General features: G+C 43.0%; 1 protein-coding gene across 1 annotated transcript in view; it reads left to right on the forward strand.

The window, feature by feature from the left end:
• Window positions 1-17,538, forward strand: part of col9a3.S (collagen, type IX, alpha 3 S homeolog) — a 37,222-nt gene extending 19,684 nt beyond the window's left edge. Inside the window, exons 12-32 of the mRNA XM_018238257.2 lie at window positions 292-345; window positions 506-559; window positions 1,192-1,245; window positions 6,701-6,754; window positions 6,986-7,039; window positions 7,373-7,426; window positions 8,270-8,323; window positions 8,624-8,677; window positions 9,295-9,339; window positions 9,592-9,645; window positions 10,101-10,154; window positions 11,255-11,308; window positions 11,441-11,512; window positions 12,336-12,371; window positions 13,273-13,317; window positions 13,684-13,716; window positions 13,975-14,121; window positions 15,044-15,098; window positions 15,447-15,629; window positions 15,751-15,828; window positions 16,654-17,538. Of these exons, the coding sequence (XP_018093746.1) occupies window positions 292-345; window positions 506-559; window positions 1,192-1,245; window positions 6,701-6,754; window positions 6,986-7,039; window positions 7,373-7,426; window positions 8,270-8,323; window positions 8,624-8,677; window positions 9,295-9,339; window positions 9,592-9,645; window positions 10,101-10,154; window positions 11,255-11,308; window positions 11,441-11,512; window positions 12,336-12,371; window positions 13,273-13,317; window positions 13,684-13,716; window positions 13,975-14,121; window positions 15,044-15,098; window positions 15,447-15,629; window positions 15,751-15,828; window positions 16,654-16,835 (1,470 nt within the window). The 3' untranslated portion in view covers window positions 16,836-17,538. The remainder of the gene's footprint in view (window positions 1-291; window positions 346-505; window positions 560-1,191; window positions 1,246-6,700; window positions 6,755-6,985; window positions 7,040-7,372; window positions 7,427-8,269; window positions 8,324-8,623; window positions 8,678-9,294; window positions 9,340-9,591; window positions 9,646-10,100; window positions 10,155-11,254; window positions 11,309-11,440; window positions 11,513-12,335; window positions 12,372-13,272; window positions 13,318-13,683; window positions 13,717-13,974; window positions 14,122-15,043; window positions 15,099-15,446; window positions 15,630-15,750; window positions 15,829-16,653) is intronic.
• Window positions 17,539-18,292: the final 754 nt, after the last annotated feature.

Here is an 18,292-nt window from a genome sequence, read left to right on the forward strand (position 1 = left end):
TCTCTATGTAAGTTGTTGTGATCTCTCAGATCCCATGATACAGTTTGATGTGACCTGTTGGATACCCAGATACAATGCCCAGGGCTGTTGGCTGACTCCTGCATTCACTTGGGAGTTACGTGGGGCCACAGGGAACACAATGCCTGCAGGTGATTGTTCCATTCTGTCCGTATCAAAGGCCAGTGCATTCTCTATGCTGAAAACTGGGTGGTATCGGGATGTGAGATCTCCTGGTGCATCTAAGGATGATGAGAGAAACCCTCTTGCATTAACATTATTATGTCTTTTCAGGGCCACACCGGGCACAAAGGGGAAAGGGGGGAAATTGGAAAGAATGGACAGAAGGTAAGGCTTAAATTCACTTGATGTGATACAATCACTGAATATTGGGGACTGCAATGTTGGTTATTAGGGGCACATGTTGGTTATTTTAGTTATGTATATATACTGTGGTCTCATCTTTCTGATTTGCTGCCTGATCGAACGTGGGTTTTTTTATTTCTAGGGAGACCCTGGTCCCCCAGGACCCTCTGGAGTCCCTGGCAGCGTGGGCTTACAGGTAAATTTTACATTTCCAGTGGTTCAGAGGATAAGCATCTACAGCCAATCACAAAATAGAGAACTGGGCACATTATATTTCAAATTCTGGGCCAATCACAAAACACTAATTACAGTGCCAGACATTCATTTGTGAGCCAGTAACTGTTGTCCTGTTTAGCAATGATATACAGAGATTGTTCCATCTATCTATCCAGTGGAGCTTACAATCTAGGGCCCCTATTACACACTATGTCATCAGTAGCCAATGAACCTCCCTGGAACGTGGGAGGAAACTGGAGTATCCAGAGGAAACCCACACAGACACAAGGAGAACATACAGACCCCTTGCAGATATTGCAAAGGCTGGTATTGAACTTAGAACCCCAGTGACCCACCATGCCAGTCAACATACAGGAGGTATGCCATTCACAAAACAAAGAGCACTGAACAGAATATTGCCAATCCAATACACAAACAAAAGTGTTTTTTTGCACTGTTGCCCAGGGCTGCTGATTATATGAAGTAGGTGATCCCTCCAGCTCCTAAAACCATTGGATGCTCAGCTATTGGCTGCAATCAAATTCCCACCAAGGCTCCTCAAGTCTTTCTTGCCCTTTCTCTATCTGATCCAATTCCCTCTTATCTTCCCAGGGCCCAAGAGGTCTGAGGGGCTTAACTGGGTCCCAGGGACCTGCAGGAGACAGGGTGAGTGACCTTTTTTTTTCTCTGTAGAGGAATTTAGCAGTAACTGACACTTACACTCAAACACACACTCTAATGCACTCACACTTATCCACAGACAAACAACTAAATATACTAACACACTGTCAGTAAACATGGGAGGATGTATTTTTTATTTTGAGGGATGGGACAATAGAAGGAGAATAGAAAGAGATGGGGTATGTCTGTTTGTTAAGCAGGATCTAAAAGCCAATATAAGTGAAGAAGTGATGATGCAAAATGAGGGAGCCATAGCCTTATATGTGAAGCTTTTCACAGTTTTTAGAATTTAACTGTAGGGATTGCTAAAGACCCCCCTAATGTAAATAAAGAGGAAGAGGCTAAGCTCCTGTTGCAAATATTGACTGGAGCAACAGTACTGCCAGTTAATGGAAACACATTTCTAAACTTGTTGCATGACCATTTTATATCAAAGGTTGTTGAGGAGCCAACCATCATCATGCTATACTGGATCTAGTGATCTTTGAAAACTCAGAATGCCTAGCAAATGTGCTAGTAGATGAAACCCTGGGTAATGTTGACCATAATGTGATCTCATTTATAGTCAGGTGTAAAAAACAAATATACACTGGGGAAACAAAAACCCTGAATTTCAGAAGTAAAGAAGTTAATAGGGAAAAAAGCATTCATTGACAAATGTTGAAAAGCAGGAATTCGGAAGGCAGTGCACGAGTTGTGGCAGAGAAGAGGACTAACCCCTAAAATGTATTTAAGAATATAAGTAGAAAGATTCAGATTGAGAATGTGACTCCATTAAATAATGGTAATAAAATCTGGTTATAACAGATACAAAAAAGGCAGATGTACTAAGTCGGTTTATTTTCTATACAACAGAGGAGTCCGAATTTTAAGACTCATCTGAAAGGGGTACAGATGTCTCAGCTCAGTCTTGTTAGTAACTGATGCAGGATATGGCAAATAAGCTTTACTAAAATTAACATGAACAAGGATCCAGGGCCAGATGGAATACACCCTCAGGTACTCAGAAAGCTTAGTCCAGTATTAGTTAGGCCTTTATTCTGATTTTCTCAGATTCCCTTTAATCTGGTATGGTACCCATGGATTGGAGCAAAGATGATATAATTACTATATTTAAAAAGGGAATACAATCTCAGCCTGGCAATTATAGGCCAGTAAGTTTTATATTTGTTGTGGGAAAGTTATTTGAATATTTGTTAAAGAATCACATTTTGAATTATGTTCTGGAGAATGACATTATGAGTACTACTCAGCATGGCTTTATTAAGGATAGGTCATATCAGGCAAATCTGATTGTTTTTGATGATAAGATTAGTGAGAAGCAGGACGGGGGGGGGGGTGTGCAGCAGATTTATTTGAATTTTGCCAAAACATTTGATGCAGTGCCCTACAAATGACTTCATTCTAAACTAAGGGCTATTGGTCTTAATAAAGTTTTTTGTACATTTATAGGAAACTGGATACATGATCGGTACAGAGGGTGGGGGTCAGTGGCACATTCTCTACTTGGAGTAGGGTCCTTGGTGGGATCCCACAGGGTTCTGTATTTGGACCACTTTTATTTTTTACATCTCTTTCTTCATAATATAACACTTTTTTTTGCAAAAGAAATAGATAAAAAAAGGAGAGATAAGTAAACCATGGACATTAAATATTCAAAGTAGTGTTGATCGCAGAAACACTTATATGGATATACAGCCATAATACAGAGGTCGTCTTAGTATTATCATTAAAGGAGGCATAAAGCTATTTAAAGAAAAGAAAGTCATTTCATTTGGCATAATATCAGTCCATAGATATGACATTTGTGGTTTTATAAGTGTCCCAATGAGACCACACCTCAGAATGAGTATCCAAAGAGTCTTCCAATCTAGCTGCAAGGTAATGCATAATTTGAATATGGTTGAGCCTCTGGTGTAGCTGTAGCAAAGATAATTTGGGGGCCAACCAGATTAATGGCACAACCCAATGTGCTACAGCCAGTGGGAAAATAGCTTCCTGTGAACACCTAGAAGTTTTGTGTAAGGTAAGCATAGCGTCGGACTAGGGGCCCCGGGCCCACCGGGGCAGCTGCCTCGGGAAGTCGGAAGCAGCTTCAGGCTTCCACACAAGAACCAAGCATCGGCCCAGTCCTACACTGGGGAAGCATAATAGTGCTGCTTCCAAAAGAGTTCACTGTAGCAAAATACCACCAGGCATGCATGTAGTGTTTGCGTTTGTTGACATCCTCGAAAGCACAGGGGTAAAGCAGATGGAGTGATGTACCAGCTGGAGAGTACTTTATAGGCCATCACTTTGATGCTTACATTATGAGATAGTTTTTGGATAGAAATACAAATCATTGACCATTTGTCTTCCCTATCCTGAAGCTGGAGGTCAGTTTTCCAATGGGACACATCCATGTGTTGGTTATAAATTATAGTCATGTTATCGGTAGTAGATATTGGGTGTAAACATCTCCTTTCAAGTGTTGCCTGATGTTCTGCCTGGGAGTGGCAGAAATGTGAAAATCTGTTGGAATCCGAATATCTCAGATGGGGGGGGGGGGTTATAGTCTGTTTCTTGTAGATACTGAAGTGTCTTAAAGGAGAACTAAACCTTAAAAATGAATATGGTAACAATGCAATATTTTATAAACTACACTTATTGCACCAGCCTAAAGTGTCAGCTTGTCAATAGCAGCAATGATCCAGGACTTCAAACTTGTCACAGGGGGTCACCATCTTGGAAAGTGTCTGTGACACTCACATGCTCAGTGGGCTCTGAGCAGCTGTTGAGAAGCTAAGCTTAGGGGTCATTGCAAATAACCAAGCAGAAAATGCTGGTCTGTAATATAAGCTGATGCTACAGGGCTGATTATTAAATTCTGATGCTATTTGCACTGGTTTATGTGCTGCCATATAGTAATTATCTGTATTAATTACTAATCAGCCTTATATTGTGACATTTCTATTCTATGTGTACTGTATATTGTGAGTGAGTCCCTAAGCTCAGTAAGTGACAGCAGCACAGGGCATGTGCAGTGAATAAGCAGAAAAGAAGATGGGGAGCTACTGTGGCATCTTTGGAGACACAGATCTTTACTGCTAAAAGGGCTGTGGTTGCCTTGGGCTGCTACATAAGCCCAAAACATAATGTGCAACATTTCTAGCCTACTTCTTTAGTTAAGCTTTAGTTCTCCTTTAAGTCCTCATGAGGTGAGCAAATTATACATGATTGCAAGACCCTTTTGAGGCTACCAGGAGAACTGTAAATGGGTTAGACCTGGGGAGAAATCTGAATTACCCAGTATGGGTTGCATGTAGTGCCGTGATTGATGGAACAATTTTGAGGAGGATTTTGGATTCTATATTGTCGAAATTTTGTGGGGGTCACCCACAAAAATGCAGATGTAGATAACGAGGTGATAGAGGCATTCTCAATGTCAACCCAACGGAGAACATCCGGAGTGGATTTACATGCCATTGGATCAGATGAGCCAGTGCTGCTTTGAAGTAATTGCATAGGGGTGGTAGCTTTAGCTCTCCTTGATATAGTAACCTGTACAATGTTCACTCTATGATATTTGTTATGCCAAATGAAATTAGGAATCAATTTTATTTAACTTGTTCATGAATAATTTAGAGGAAGGTATTGTAAGTAATGTATCAGTGTTTGCAGATGACACAAAACTATCCAGCCCAATTAATTCTGCCCAGGAGGCAGCATTTTTGCAGCAGGATCTCGACAAACTGGCAATCTGGGCAACTAAGTGGCAGATGAGATAAATGTAAATGCATCTGGGGTATAAGTAGCCATGTATACCCTTAATGGGACTTCACTAGGCAAATCCATAAAGCAGAATAACTCGGCTATAGCAAGCAATGCCAGAACAAACAAGGTTTTGAGCTGTATTAAAAGGGGCATACATTTGTGGGAGGAGGGGTTATTCTTCCACCTTTCAGAGCGCTGGTAAGGTCCCACCTAGAATATGCCATCCATGTAATATTACGTGGGGGTAGGGTTTCCACCTTTTCGGCCTGTGGAATCCAGGCAGGGGGGAAGGGCTGTGATGTTAGTGGCGGGGCTATGACACAGTGACCGCCGATTGGCGCCTCACTGTGTAAATTATAGGAAATCCTGCACAGTTTTCCTAATTTGGAAAACTGGGTACGCAGTTTTGACCCTGGCAGCCCTTCAAAAAACTGGGTTGTCTGGGTCAAAACCGGGTAGGTGGCAACCCTACGTGGGGGGTGGTGGGGTTGACCGCTTCCTCCCCCTTCACATGCCAATACTGATGCACATGCCACTTGCAAATGTCTTTATATTTGTTGTCATCACTCTGGCGTGAAATTTAAATATTGAAAGGTGTCCGGTCCCTTTCTTGTTGCCCAACTTAGGTTTTGTCTTGTATAGCTCCTGGGTTTGATGTGTCTGATCCTGACCTTTATGTTCGCTGACTGTCCTGACGCTATTGCTTGAACTTTGACTTTGCTCTTGGATCCTGATTTGTTACATCGCTACTCTCATGGTTTTGACCTCGGCCTGTCCCCTGACTATGTTCTGATTTTCCCTATTCCTCCTGTTTACATCCTGGTCTCTTGTCTGCCCAGTACCTGTGTCCTGGTTCTCCTACTTTAAGACTTGGTGGCATCCAAGTAGCAGAGGGCTCCTCCAGAAGCGAAATGTGGTTATTATAGGCAGAAGCATAAGCCTGTGAATGGAACCTTGGCCCTTGTTCTGGGTTTAGGAAGACTGTGACATTGCAGTTTTGGTTTCCAGTGCTCAAACTGGATACTATTAAATCAAAAAGGTTTAATAGAAGAGCAACTAAACTGGTAAAGTATATGGAAGGTCTTAGTTATGAAGAAACACTGGCCAAATTGAGCTTGTTCATGCTGGAAAAGAGGAGCTTGAGGGCATCCATTCCATTCCAATGAGGAGAAAGGGGTTCCATCTAAATATTAGGAAAGGTTTTTTTTTTACAGTGAAAGCAGTGTGGAATGTGGAATTCTTTCCCTAACTCAATCGTACTGGCTAATACATTAGAAAGCTTCAAGAAAGGGTTGGGTGGTTTTAAGCAAATTAAGGAATACAGAATTATGGAGGATACTGTAAATCTTAGTACAAATTGATCCAGGTACTGCTGCCATCTTGCCTCCCCTCTGAGGCAAATTGGAAAGGCTTTGTAGTTTTTTTTTGCCTTCCTCTGGATCTAGCAGTTACGCAGGTTTTTTAGTTTATATAAAGGGAAAAGGTTGAATTTTATAGATGTGTGCCTTTTTTGAACCTACCTTTCTATGGTACAAGGTATGCACACACACAAACTTGAATACAAACACACTAATGTGCACACTCATACTTGAGCACCTACAAAGTTGAAATTAACTTTTCTTTGTTTACTTTTTTTGACCCTGCAAGTTTGCACCAGTAAATTTATCTGTTTGTTTTCTGGTTACAGGGCCCCACTGGAGTCCGTGGCCCTCCGGGCCCTCCTGGGCCCCCTGGTAAAGCTGTAAGTATCACATGGATAATCTTTCTCTGGGGGTTACAAACAGAGGGTGCAGAAATGGGGACAAAATAAAGCTAAGTGTGCAAGTGTGTAAGTGCAAGATGGCTAGTGGTGCTGGTGTGCACTGCTCAGTTATAGCCCCTCCTACTACGCACACAGCTCTGCTCTTGTTTATCAGGAATGAAAGGGAGGACAATGCTCTGTAGTAACATGTGACCTTTCTGTTTCTTTAAGGGGGATCAAGGAGAAAAAGGGCACCCAGGATACAGAGGACCCAAAGGAGACTCGGTAAGTAACAGGATTCTACTGCCCAGCACCCAAGGCTAAAAACAATGTAAGTGCTAGAAATGCTAAGAAGGGGCTACTGCTCTGGACTTTCCAACTTCCCAAGAAGGAAGAGTGATACATACTGTAGATATATTGGTGCATGTGCATATTATAAAGTTTATTTATATAGTTTTGTGCTTGCTGAGCTGAATCTTTATAGTGGGCACCCACAGACTGCTCTACAACCCCCGCTTTAGATTGGGACATGGGCGGCCATTGCTGACATCTGCTCATCCAACCCGTTCTATATACCCGCAGCCTCTTACTTACCCCTTTCACTTGTTTTTATTTCAGGGTAAAGCTGGCCCTAAAGGAATGCCCGGTGGGCCTGGCCCCATTGGGGAACCGGTAAGTGACAGCTGAACTTTCTGGGTTTGTTCACAACAAACAGATGGAAGAGTTAAATTGTAAGGGAGATTGTCAAGGTTGGGGTTGTTTTCTCTGGAAAAAAGGTGCTTGCTAGGGGCCATGATTACACTTTACATGTACATTACAGGACATTATAGACAAATAGCAGGGGGCCTTTTCACCCATAAGAGGATCACCGCACCCCTTTAGACTAGAAGAAAAGAATTTTCATTTGAAGTAATGTAGGGGGTTCTTCACAGTGAGGACAGGGATGTTGGGGAATGCACTGCCGGGTGATGTTGTGATGGCTGATTCTGTTAATGCAATTAAGAATGACTTGGATGATTTCTTGGACAGACATAATATCAAAGGCTACTGTGATACTAAACTCTATAGTTAGTATATGGGTATACAGTATATAATTTATGTGAAGGTATGGAGGAATGTGTGTATGGATGCTGGGGTTTTTTTTGGAGAGGTTGAACTTGATGGACCTTGTCTTTTTTCAACCCAATTTAACTATGTAACTATGTAACACTATCACAGCCCAATCAGAGAGCCCTGGCAGCATAGGGTTAATCCAGAAAAGATAATTTTTTATCATAGTGAAGGGAATGAAGAAATAATGAATATATTACGCCTATTGAGTAACAGCCGCTGAAATAATGCAAACGAATGAATCTAACAATAAGAGCAGGGCATGGTGGGAGCACAAGGAAGGGGATACACTATCTTTCTGTCAGTAACACACATAACAGGTCATGATGGGATGCGCATTAGGAAATAAGCACCTTCCTCACTGTACCTAGTAATGGCTTATGGTGTTCCCTTCCATTGGTGCAGGGCATGCCGGGTCAGGATGGACGAGACGGGATCCCAGGACTGGATGGTGAGAAGGTTTGTACTGCTGGGAATGGGGCCTGGGTGGGCAATATAAAGCAGTTGACTGCATACTCAGATGAAAATAAATTCATTCAGGACCCCAAAAAAAGCAACAGGCCCAGGTTTAGGCTGACTGCCAGTGCTGTGCCTTATATTGAGACTGGTAAATATATGGTAAGTACACAGGGGATATTGCTACAGACTGCACACTGGCAGCAAAGTCAGTGTATATGGCTCCTTTAATGTTCCATAATCCCCAGCATCTCCAGCTAGTCTGCTGTGTGTTAGAGATTGACTCTTCTCTTTTCCCATCAGGGTGATCGAGGCAGAGTGGGAATTTCAGGAGAGAAAGGACCCAATGGCCTCCCTGTAAGTATTGAATGTGCCAGAGGGTAGAAGCCAGAGGAAGTATTCACTGGGAAATTCTGGGATACTAGGGGGCACCCTCGCCTCTAGAACACATATGGGATAATTCTACTGGAGCCATAGCTTTAGTCAGGACCGGACTGGCAATCTGTGGCTTCTGGCAAATGCCAGAGGGGCTGCTATAAGGTGCCATAGAAAGTCAGTATTTAGTGGGCTGGTGGGGGCTGGGTGGGCCTCTGTGTAGACTGATTGGGCCTCTGTGTACCTGAAATGCCAGGGCCTATTTTAATTCTCAGTCCGGACCTGGCTTTAGTTATATTATACTGTATGAGCAGAATCCCCTCATGTAAGAACCAGCCCAATTGCCGTTAAAACAACACAACACGTACTGCACTACTTTATATTTATTCAGCAGCTAGTAGCTGTTCTATTTGCTACACTCAATAGGCATTTCTTTGTAAGAACCCAGTGCATGTAAGAATGATATTTGTGTATATTGAGCAGGATTACATGGCCTGTGGCCTTCTAGCAGATATAGAACCAACGCTCCGAGTACAGCTGGAGAGCTTATACAGTTATCATACTGTCGGACTCTGAATTTCTTATCTGTGTCTTTGCAGGGCCTGAATGGCAAAGCCGGGGCCAAAGGAGAGAAGGGCCAGTTGGTGAGTACCAGGCTATGGGAATTGTTGGTCAGACTGGAAACCCTAACAGGCTGCAGCATTCACTCTTCTTACAGACCTGCCATATCCTTGTTCCATCCCTGCTGAGGATATAAAGGCTCTTTGTTCCATAAGGCACAGACAGTGCTGCACTAGAACTCTATACTGGGCACTGGGTTCCTGTGAATGGGAAATAGTGTTTAAAGGCCGGCTGGGAGTCTGGTTGTTCTAACCTGAGTGCATTTACTTTTACAGGGAAACCCGGGAGAGCTGGGAGAAGCAGGACCCTCTGGAGAGCCAGGTATCCCCGTATGTATCCCCCAACACCCTACAAACTTGCACCTGGTGCTGAAAGCCACCTCTTTGTCTTAACTAATGGGAAGAGATATCTTAGGAAAGCTTTGTATTTCATTTTGGAAGTTGCAGTCAGGCATAACCAAAGCAGCAATGCAATTGGTCAATTTCGTTTTGTGGTTCCAGTGTTATTTGCTTTTCTGATTTGTCTCCAGAAAGAAACTTTTTGTGGGAACTAGAAACACAATAAAAACATGCCCTAGCCCTTAAATAATTATATTAACTCTTTGTTGGGCATCACACATTTATCTATATTCCAGGACTAGTTCAAAGGGTTATTAGATCAGATCCCAAACTAATCATAGTTACAGAGAGAGGGAAATACAGGTGGATCCGGCCTGTGCCCTGTAAGATGAATGGATCAGACTGCATGTGTTTTGCTGACCAAGGCCATGGATTTTCTGTTACAGGGTGAAGCTGGACCCCCAGGAGAGCGAGGGGAGGCAGGACCTAGAGGAACTGCTGTAAGTTTTTATGTTACTTCTGATAGGTTTTTTTTTGTGTATAGTGTTATTCTTCTACGTGCACATTGAGAATATTAGAACAGGAGGTAAGTTGTTAATTTACAATACAAGTGTCCTAGAACTTTAAGACCTTCACATTGGTGATCTAGAACTTTAAAAGTGAGGCCTAACATTTTACATGAGATAATTTACCAGAATGATTCTAGAACTTTTTAAGAGAGAGAGAATTTCATAACTGTGACCCAAGACTAAAGACAGGCGTATTGCCTCAAAGCACTGCTCTAGAACAGCATGAGAGAGACCTAGAACTACAGAAAATGTATTCAGAATAGCTATCTAGTCCTTCAAAAGAGAGAGACCTAGAACTACAATACAGTGATTGAGAATGTCAGAAAAGACACAGCACCTCAAAATGGTAAGACCTTAATCAATCAGTTGATACTGAAAACGTTACAAGAGTTTAGCTTTTCACAGTAAGAATCAAAAACTTTACAAAAAAAGAAACCTATACCTTCAAAAGAGAGACCAGGAACTTCACCAGATAGACCTTGAACTTAATATGAGTGATCTGGAACTATGTTATCTGTAGCTAGATTGCCCATCTGGTTTGGGGGGCAGACAGATCCTGAATATGGTGTCTATTCTACATGATACATCAGTGTAGGGCAGGTCCAGACTGAGAATCAAAATAGGCCCTGCCATTTCAGGTGCATAGAGGCCCAAACAGCCCCCAGCAGCCCACTAAATACTGACTTTCTATGGCACCTTATAGCAGCCCCTCTTGCATTTGCCATAACCCACAGATTGCCAGTCTGGGCCTGGTGTAGGGAGAGCCAAAGAGAACCCTACCTGATTGGCTGTTAGGTACTATGGTGTTTATACAAATGGTCTGTAGATGTCACTGTGCTCAAGACTTATACTGTGCATACTTTCTATACTGCTTGTGGTGTTAGAGTTGCTTACTGTTGTGTAATGGCTGCATGAGCCTGCTAATGAAGCACTGTTATACTCTACTCATCCTCAGCTACCAAAACATAACAGGCGCCTTGCGATTGAACAGGCCTATCTCAGTGACACCATATTGATCTTTCTTTTCTCAGGGTGGCGTTGGGTTACAGGGACCAATAGGAGCTCCAGGAGTCCGTGGATTTCAGGTCAGTTTTTCTGGATTGTAGTAGCCCCTGAGCCAATATGGAAGCCCCTGTGCTGGGTCCATAGACACAACAAGAAGGCATGACTGTGACTTGCGATACTAATATCCCCTGCCTGTTCCCTCTTTATTCCAGGGAATTAAAGGCAGCATTGGAGATCCTGGCTTACCTGGCCCAACTGGAATTCGAGGTGGCTTTGGAGAACGGGTAAGTGCACAGTCACCTGCACAACTCTAATTATGGGAAATATACCAGGAGCGTGTTATACTGACAATACCAGATATCAGGACCTGAGGCCACTCCCATGTTCAGACAGTTCCCAGCAGCCCGAGACAGCCTGTGGCATCTGTAGCAACATCTGGCTGTGTGTCTTTGCACCTGTGATGGCTAGGTATCTTACATAATATCTCTCCAGTACAATAAAACTCCAGGTTAAAGGGCAAGTATCCCCCATTTATATATGCTATATATATATGTATAGATAAATTGGCAATGTTTCATTTAAACACTATTGCAGCCAGTAGATTATTAGTTGCTATACCACTTCCCAGCACTGTTGACTAATAGCATCCTTTGCCATAAGGTTGCAATGGAATAGCACAACCATATGATTTCTGCTGCAAAGTCCAGGGTTGTAAATGGATTATATGCGACTGTGGGTCTCCCAGAAATGGCAGAACCGCTGTTTAATCAGCAGGAAAAATATTTTTTTATTAAAGCTTCATGTCCCTGGTATATCCTGAACTGGGCCATGATCAGATGTCCCTTGCTGAGCCAGTGGAATGTTATCCCACTGTGCAACTACTAGAACAGAGAGAGGGGTCAGGGGCCTTGGATCAGTATCACAGTGGGCTGCTGAAAAATCTTCCATGTACATGCACATAAGGCCTCTAATCCTGCAACAAAATCACCAATTAGTCGCCAATTAGAGGAGCAGTGCTTGGCGTCAAGCTGGAGTCTGGCACATTAGGGGTGCAGTGTGGGAATGAAATATTTGTCAGCATCTCATTCTTATCTTACTCTTTCCCAGGGTCCCATTGGAGCTGCAGGTCCCAAAGGCAACCAGGTGAGTTCTGAGAGGTTTCAGGGACCCCCTTGCACTTATTTAAATCTGCAACTGAAATTCCAAGTTATTACTCCTAGAAGGGAGTTGTAGCTCATATTTGTAGCAGGAGGAATGTAGATGGGCAGAGCTAATCTACCCTATAATTGTAATAAACACTTAAAGGAAACTATACCCCCCAAACAATGTAGGTCTCTATAAAAACATATTGCATAAAACAGCTCATATGTAAAACCCTGCTTCATGTAAATAAACCATTTTCATTATAATATACTTTTTTAGTAGTATGTGCCATTGGGTAATCATAAAGAGAAAATTGCCATTTTAAAAAATAAGGGCCGCCCCCTGGGATTTTAGGATTCACGGTGCACACAAACAAACCAAACATGTTAGGTCACATGAGCCAATTAACAGACAGATTCTTTCTTTTGCTTCCATACTTCTTCCTGTTACAGTTAGAGTTGTAGTATTGTATTTCTGGTCAGGTGATCTCTGAGGCAGCACAGAGACATCACTAAATGGTGGTTCAAGGCAAGAGATGTAAAACGGCAATATTTACTTAAATATATATACCAGTTTGGTAAGATTTTTTTAATATGCCACTTAATATGATGTAAACTATCTGTTTCTTAAGTATTTATTTTGGGGGTATAGTTTTCCTTTAATATAAGAAATCCATAATAGCATATCCTGTGCATCCTTCTGAGGGCCCGGGACCAAAACCTCTGGGGTATGAATGCAACCCCATATCATTCTGCTTAGGATACTGACATTCCGCCCAAAGGATTCTGGGTAAATATAGCCTCCATACTGTACAAGAGGCCACACTCCTGCATTGAATTAATAAAATCCCTTACTTCCCCTGACCTGAGTGTGTAATGAAGGATTTCCGTTTTCTTCCCAGGGCATTGCTGGATCTGATGGACTCCCAGGGGATAAGGGAGAGATGGTGAGTCTCAGGGGTCTCCTGCTGGGGCCACAAGGCTTAAGATATTGTAGCACAGAGCAAAGGAAGTGCTGTTGGTCCCACCTTTGGGCTGTGGGGTTGTGATTATTGGGATTAAATGTATTACTTTCCCCATACCTAGTATAATAGTACCTTAATAGCCTTATAAATTCCAGTTGGGGGTACACTATCCCCCTTATTATGTATGTTTAGTGACAATATTCCTCTTCTTCTAATGCCATTTCATTTGGATAAAGAGTTTGCTATCCTGATTCTGTCATTAACCTCTTGCCTCACATTCCCCTGCACTGCACACCTGAGTTATTGACCCCTGTATGTGAGATGTGACATATTTCATTTCCCCCCCAGGGATATTTTGGTCCAGTCGGACAGAAAGGAGAGGTAAGTTGTGGCTCTTTGCGCCTCTTTCTTTTGTCATGTGGAACATTATTTGTTTTATTTCCCTCATGCTAAGTGGCAGCAGGGTATATTGATGCAGAGCACAGTTAAAATTCTATTCTGTGCAGTTAGTATAATAAGAGCCAGCATTAATTAGAGGCCTCAGCATGTCAGTTGCTGGATAGCTGGAACTATCTATTCCAGCCCATTTTGGATATTCTCCATGATCTTAGCTTTGATATCTGCATTTCTCTATTCTAGCCAGGTGTGCGCGGTGAGCCCGGACCTAAGGGTGTGGCTGGGCCTAATGGTACCGCAGGTGTCCCAGGCGTTCCTGGTCAGCCAGGACCAATGGGCTTCCAAGGAGAACAGGGTGTTCCTGGAATTACTGGAAAAACTGGTGTTCCTGTGAGTATTGGGTCTCCCTAATTGTGTTTGGCTTGGAAAATAAACAGTGAGCAGTCATTTCCCTTTAATGTTGCCTTTAACGCTCTCTGGGCAATGTGTTTCTAGCTCCTTTACCACTGGCCTGAGAGCAATCTCTTAGTGCCCCCACCCAACACCAGGTTCAGCTTTTTTGCCAAAAGAGGAGAAATTTCCTTTCTCTTCTTTCTTTTTATCCACATGGGGCTACTCATGTGAGGCCTTTGGCTTTGTGCTTTGAAACTGGTCATGGAACTCCAGGGTTACTTCTAGTATCCTCAGATTTTCTAACAAGGGGTACTTTACTTTTTATAATACACAAGTTTTAGTTAGTCATGTGACAGAAATGACATCACTAAGCTCCGATTATAACTGATGGCATCACTAAGAGCCGTTTATAAGCCGTTTATAAGGGTCGGACTGGGCCGGCGGGACACCGCCAGGATATTCTTTACAGGATATTCTTATGTATTATATTGTTATAAACAGCACGCACCTACGTCAGAACATGGTGTTTATACCGCAGAGACATGCACACTTCTGTCTACCTCTTTTGCAGTTCCAACAACCCCAACTTTTTCACAGCCTGTCAATGCCTGCAGTCCACTGACTACACGCACTTCTCTGATATACTGTATATATATACATACACCAGGGTGCAGCTCTGCGTGTGCATTTACAGTATCTACACCAGGGGGTGTATCTCAATACTATAATACAGGGCAGAAACAGTTAAAACTCACACCAACACTAGATAATAGTGCATTGCTCACGAGTATTGCTCTGTTGTACTGCAGTGCGCTATTGTCACAGGTTTCTGATACGTAAATGACCTTAAGGCTTCTGTTCCCGGGCGGAAATTATTCGAATAGCAGTGCCAATAAACACGTGACCTGCTTCATTTCAGGGCAAACTGGCAAGTGAACAGCACATCAGGGAGCTCTGCGGAGGCATGATAAGTGGTGAGTAGGACTGGTCACCTGACAATACTCTTTTATTCATATTTGACTATACAGTGTATGCAAGTAGCACTAAATACACATACATATATTTATATATACCAACAGTATAGGTTTAATGGTTTGGAAATTCAACTGCCATTGTGTTCTGAAGCTGCAATGGTTCCTGTTCTCCAAGAGGTGGAGCAACTGGTCTCTCATGTTACCTGTCTGAAGGTTTCTATTTCTGGGACCAGCAGCAAAGCTCAGGCAGGCTTATTTCAGTGGGATTACGGATACTGAAGCAGCAGACCAGCCTTGTGTGCATCTCACTGAGAAGTTGTAGGACAATCCCTTGTGTTTCTCTTCCAGACCAAATTGCACAGCTAGCTGCTAACCTCAGAAGGCCCTTGGCTCCAGGGTTGGTTGGACGTCCAGGTCCTGCTGGACCACCAGGACCCCAAGGAGCCGCAGGTCGGATAGGACATCCTGGTTCTCGTGGCCCTCCTGGATATAGGGGTCCAACTGGAGAGCTTGGGGACCCTGGTCAAAGAGGTGAGGGAAAAGCTGAATGTTAATTTCTGATTGGTGTAGAGAGGAGATTATGATGGAAAGATGGGCCCCCGGAATAATAAAGCAACAATGAATGTCTCATGGTTATTTCGTTCTAATCTAGGGGACCAAGGTGAGAAAGGCGACAAAGGATTGGGTGGACGAGGAATCGATGGACCATTCGGAGACCAAGGAGCACAAGGTAAGTTATAGGACTAGTCACATGGGTATGAGAGCAGACAGGTCAAGATTTAGGGAAAAGAACTTTGAACAGGGCACGTATCTACATGTGTTTTGGGACTGTCCCAAAATCCAGCAATTCTGGACTACAATACTCCATTTTATGAACACTTCGTTGAGACTTCCAAACATACGGACACCGGAATTCTGCCTGTTGGGGCACACGGGAGACCTGACCCTACCCTCTGGAGATAGGCTGTGTCTACTACAATTATTGCATTATGCCAAAAAAAGCAATTCTGCTGAACTGGAAAGCCCTGGAGCCTCTTTGAACTTTTGGATTAAGCTATTTGATGACATGCTTCCATGGCAGAAACTGACATATGTGGCATCAGAATGCCCTGGCAAGTTTAAAAAGTTTTGGAACTGTTGGCTGGCGGATCAACAGACAGACGATGCAGCACTTTAATACTGACTGATTTACTTGATGGTAACTCTATAGTCTGAGCAGGCAAGAGCAATAGCTAATACTCGTGAGACGGGAATGCCCATCACAACCTATTTTCCCTAACCCATAAGGTTTTTTTTTTTCTTCCTTTTCCTCCTTTCTGCTAACTCTCTTGTTAAGATTAAAAATGTTAATAAAGAAAAGCTTTAAAAAAAAAAAAAAAAAGATTTAGGGAAAAAGCTGATTCTCTGAATACAAAGGGGCCATGGGAGTCCCACTATAGGGGGGCATTTATATACCCACCTATTATCATTATAGCAGTGTGCAGCAATGAAATATCTCAGACCTTTAGAGAAATGCTTGTGATTGGCTGAAACCATTTTTGCTTTGCCTTCTCAGGGCCACAGGGAGTACCTGGCACAAGCAGATATGGACGAGACGGGGCACACGGTGAGGCAGGATTCCCAGGAGAATCTGGAAGACCGGGATCAATAGGGGCACAAGGTACCCCTGGAATATGCGACACATCAGCTTGCCAAGGTGCTGCGGCCGCTGGGAAATCTAGCGCCAAGAATTCCTAAGCAGTTCCAAAACCGGACCAATAGGAGCTGAATATTAACTGCAGCGCCTGGGTGCCCGCATCTGACCAGACCCTCACAATTATCCGGAAACAGATGATTGGTTTACCAAAGACATTACAATGGGAGACTTTCAGCTTCCCACCAGCTGCAACAACAATGGAAACATCTGATCTGAAATATCCTAGAATTGAGTTTTTTTTACTTTGTAAATGTATGTTTAACCCCAACCTCCCCTGTGTGTTACCTCTATGAAAAGACCCCCCCCCCGTTCCCTATAGACTCACCCCTGTACTGATGCTTGTGTTTCCCTGCTGGACTTGCCCCAAACTCTGCTCACAAAGGCAACACGAATACTGAGCCCCTCACTAGAGGTAAGTGTATAGAGAACTGCCCCTGGACTATACCTGTGCCCCGTACTCCCCTCCAGTTACAGAAAAGGAAATAAAAAGCAGCGTGAATCTTTATCACCCTGAGGGATTTGCAGCCGTGATCATGTCGTGGAACATGTAGCGCGTGTAATAACATCCTGTCCTGTCTCAGCACACGCCATCAAGCCCCTCGGGGGGACAAATAAACAGCTGCACCTCTTGTGAATATCCAGGAGTTACATTTAGTATTTATTTTGGTGACTTGTATGTACAATAAAGCCTGTTGCGCCACCTGTTGGAATGAATGAATAAAGCCACTTCCAGTCCACACAAAAGAAAACAGATATTTGAAATTTATTAACAACTGAGAACTGATATACACAATCATATATATGGAGCCACAGGGGCCCCTGCATGTGTCCGGCCTTTACACCCGCTTCCTGCAGGGCCTTGCTAAGCATTTTATATTTCTTATATATACTTATTGGGCACTTTCTATGTATCATGCAGCAGAGTCCAGTGGCATTAGTTCTCTATCAGCTTCCCTGGGTCTCTGACAAATTACAGCCAAGCACTTGAGGCAAATAACATGGCTCAGAGTCACTCATGGGACTTCCCACTGCACACTCATTCCCTTAACCCCAAACAAATGATACTCACACATAGCAGCCTGTGCTTAGATCGGCACCTAGACTGGCACCATTCTGCAGCCTTCTGAAAAACTACACAACTGATCATAGGCCTCTTTAATGTAGTGCTAAGGTCAAGCATAGAACAACCAAGTGAATGAAAAAAAACCCTGCCCTTAACTCTGCCCGCTACACCTTTAAAGGAACAGTAAGCTCAAAAAATGTAACTGTTTTAAAGTAATAAAATATAATGCAGAGTTGCCCTGCACTGGTACAACTGCTGTGTTTGCTTCAGAAACACTACTATAGTTTATATAAATAAGCTGCTGTGTAGCAATAGGGGCAGCCATTCAAAGGAGATAAGACTCAGGTTACACAGTAGATAAGCTCTGTAGAACATAATGGTGTTATCTGTTATCCACTATTTAACCTGTGCCATATTGACTTTTATCAATTTCCA

The sequence above is a fragment of the Xenopus laevis genome, chromosome 9_10S (assembly GCF_017654675.1).
Source record: "Xenopus laevis strain J_2021 chromosome 9_10S, Xenopus_laevis_v10.1, whole genome shotgun sequence".
NCBI classification, from domain to species: Eukaryota; Metazoa; Chordata; class Amphibia; order Anura; family Pipidae; genus Xenopus; species Xenopus laevis.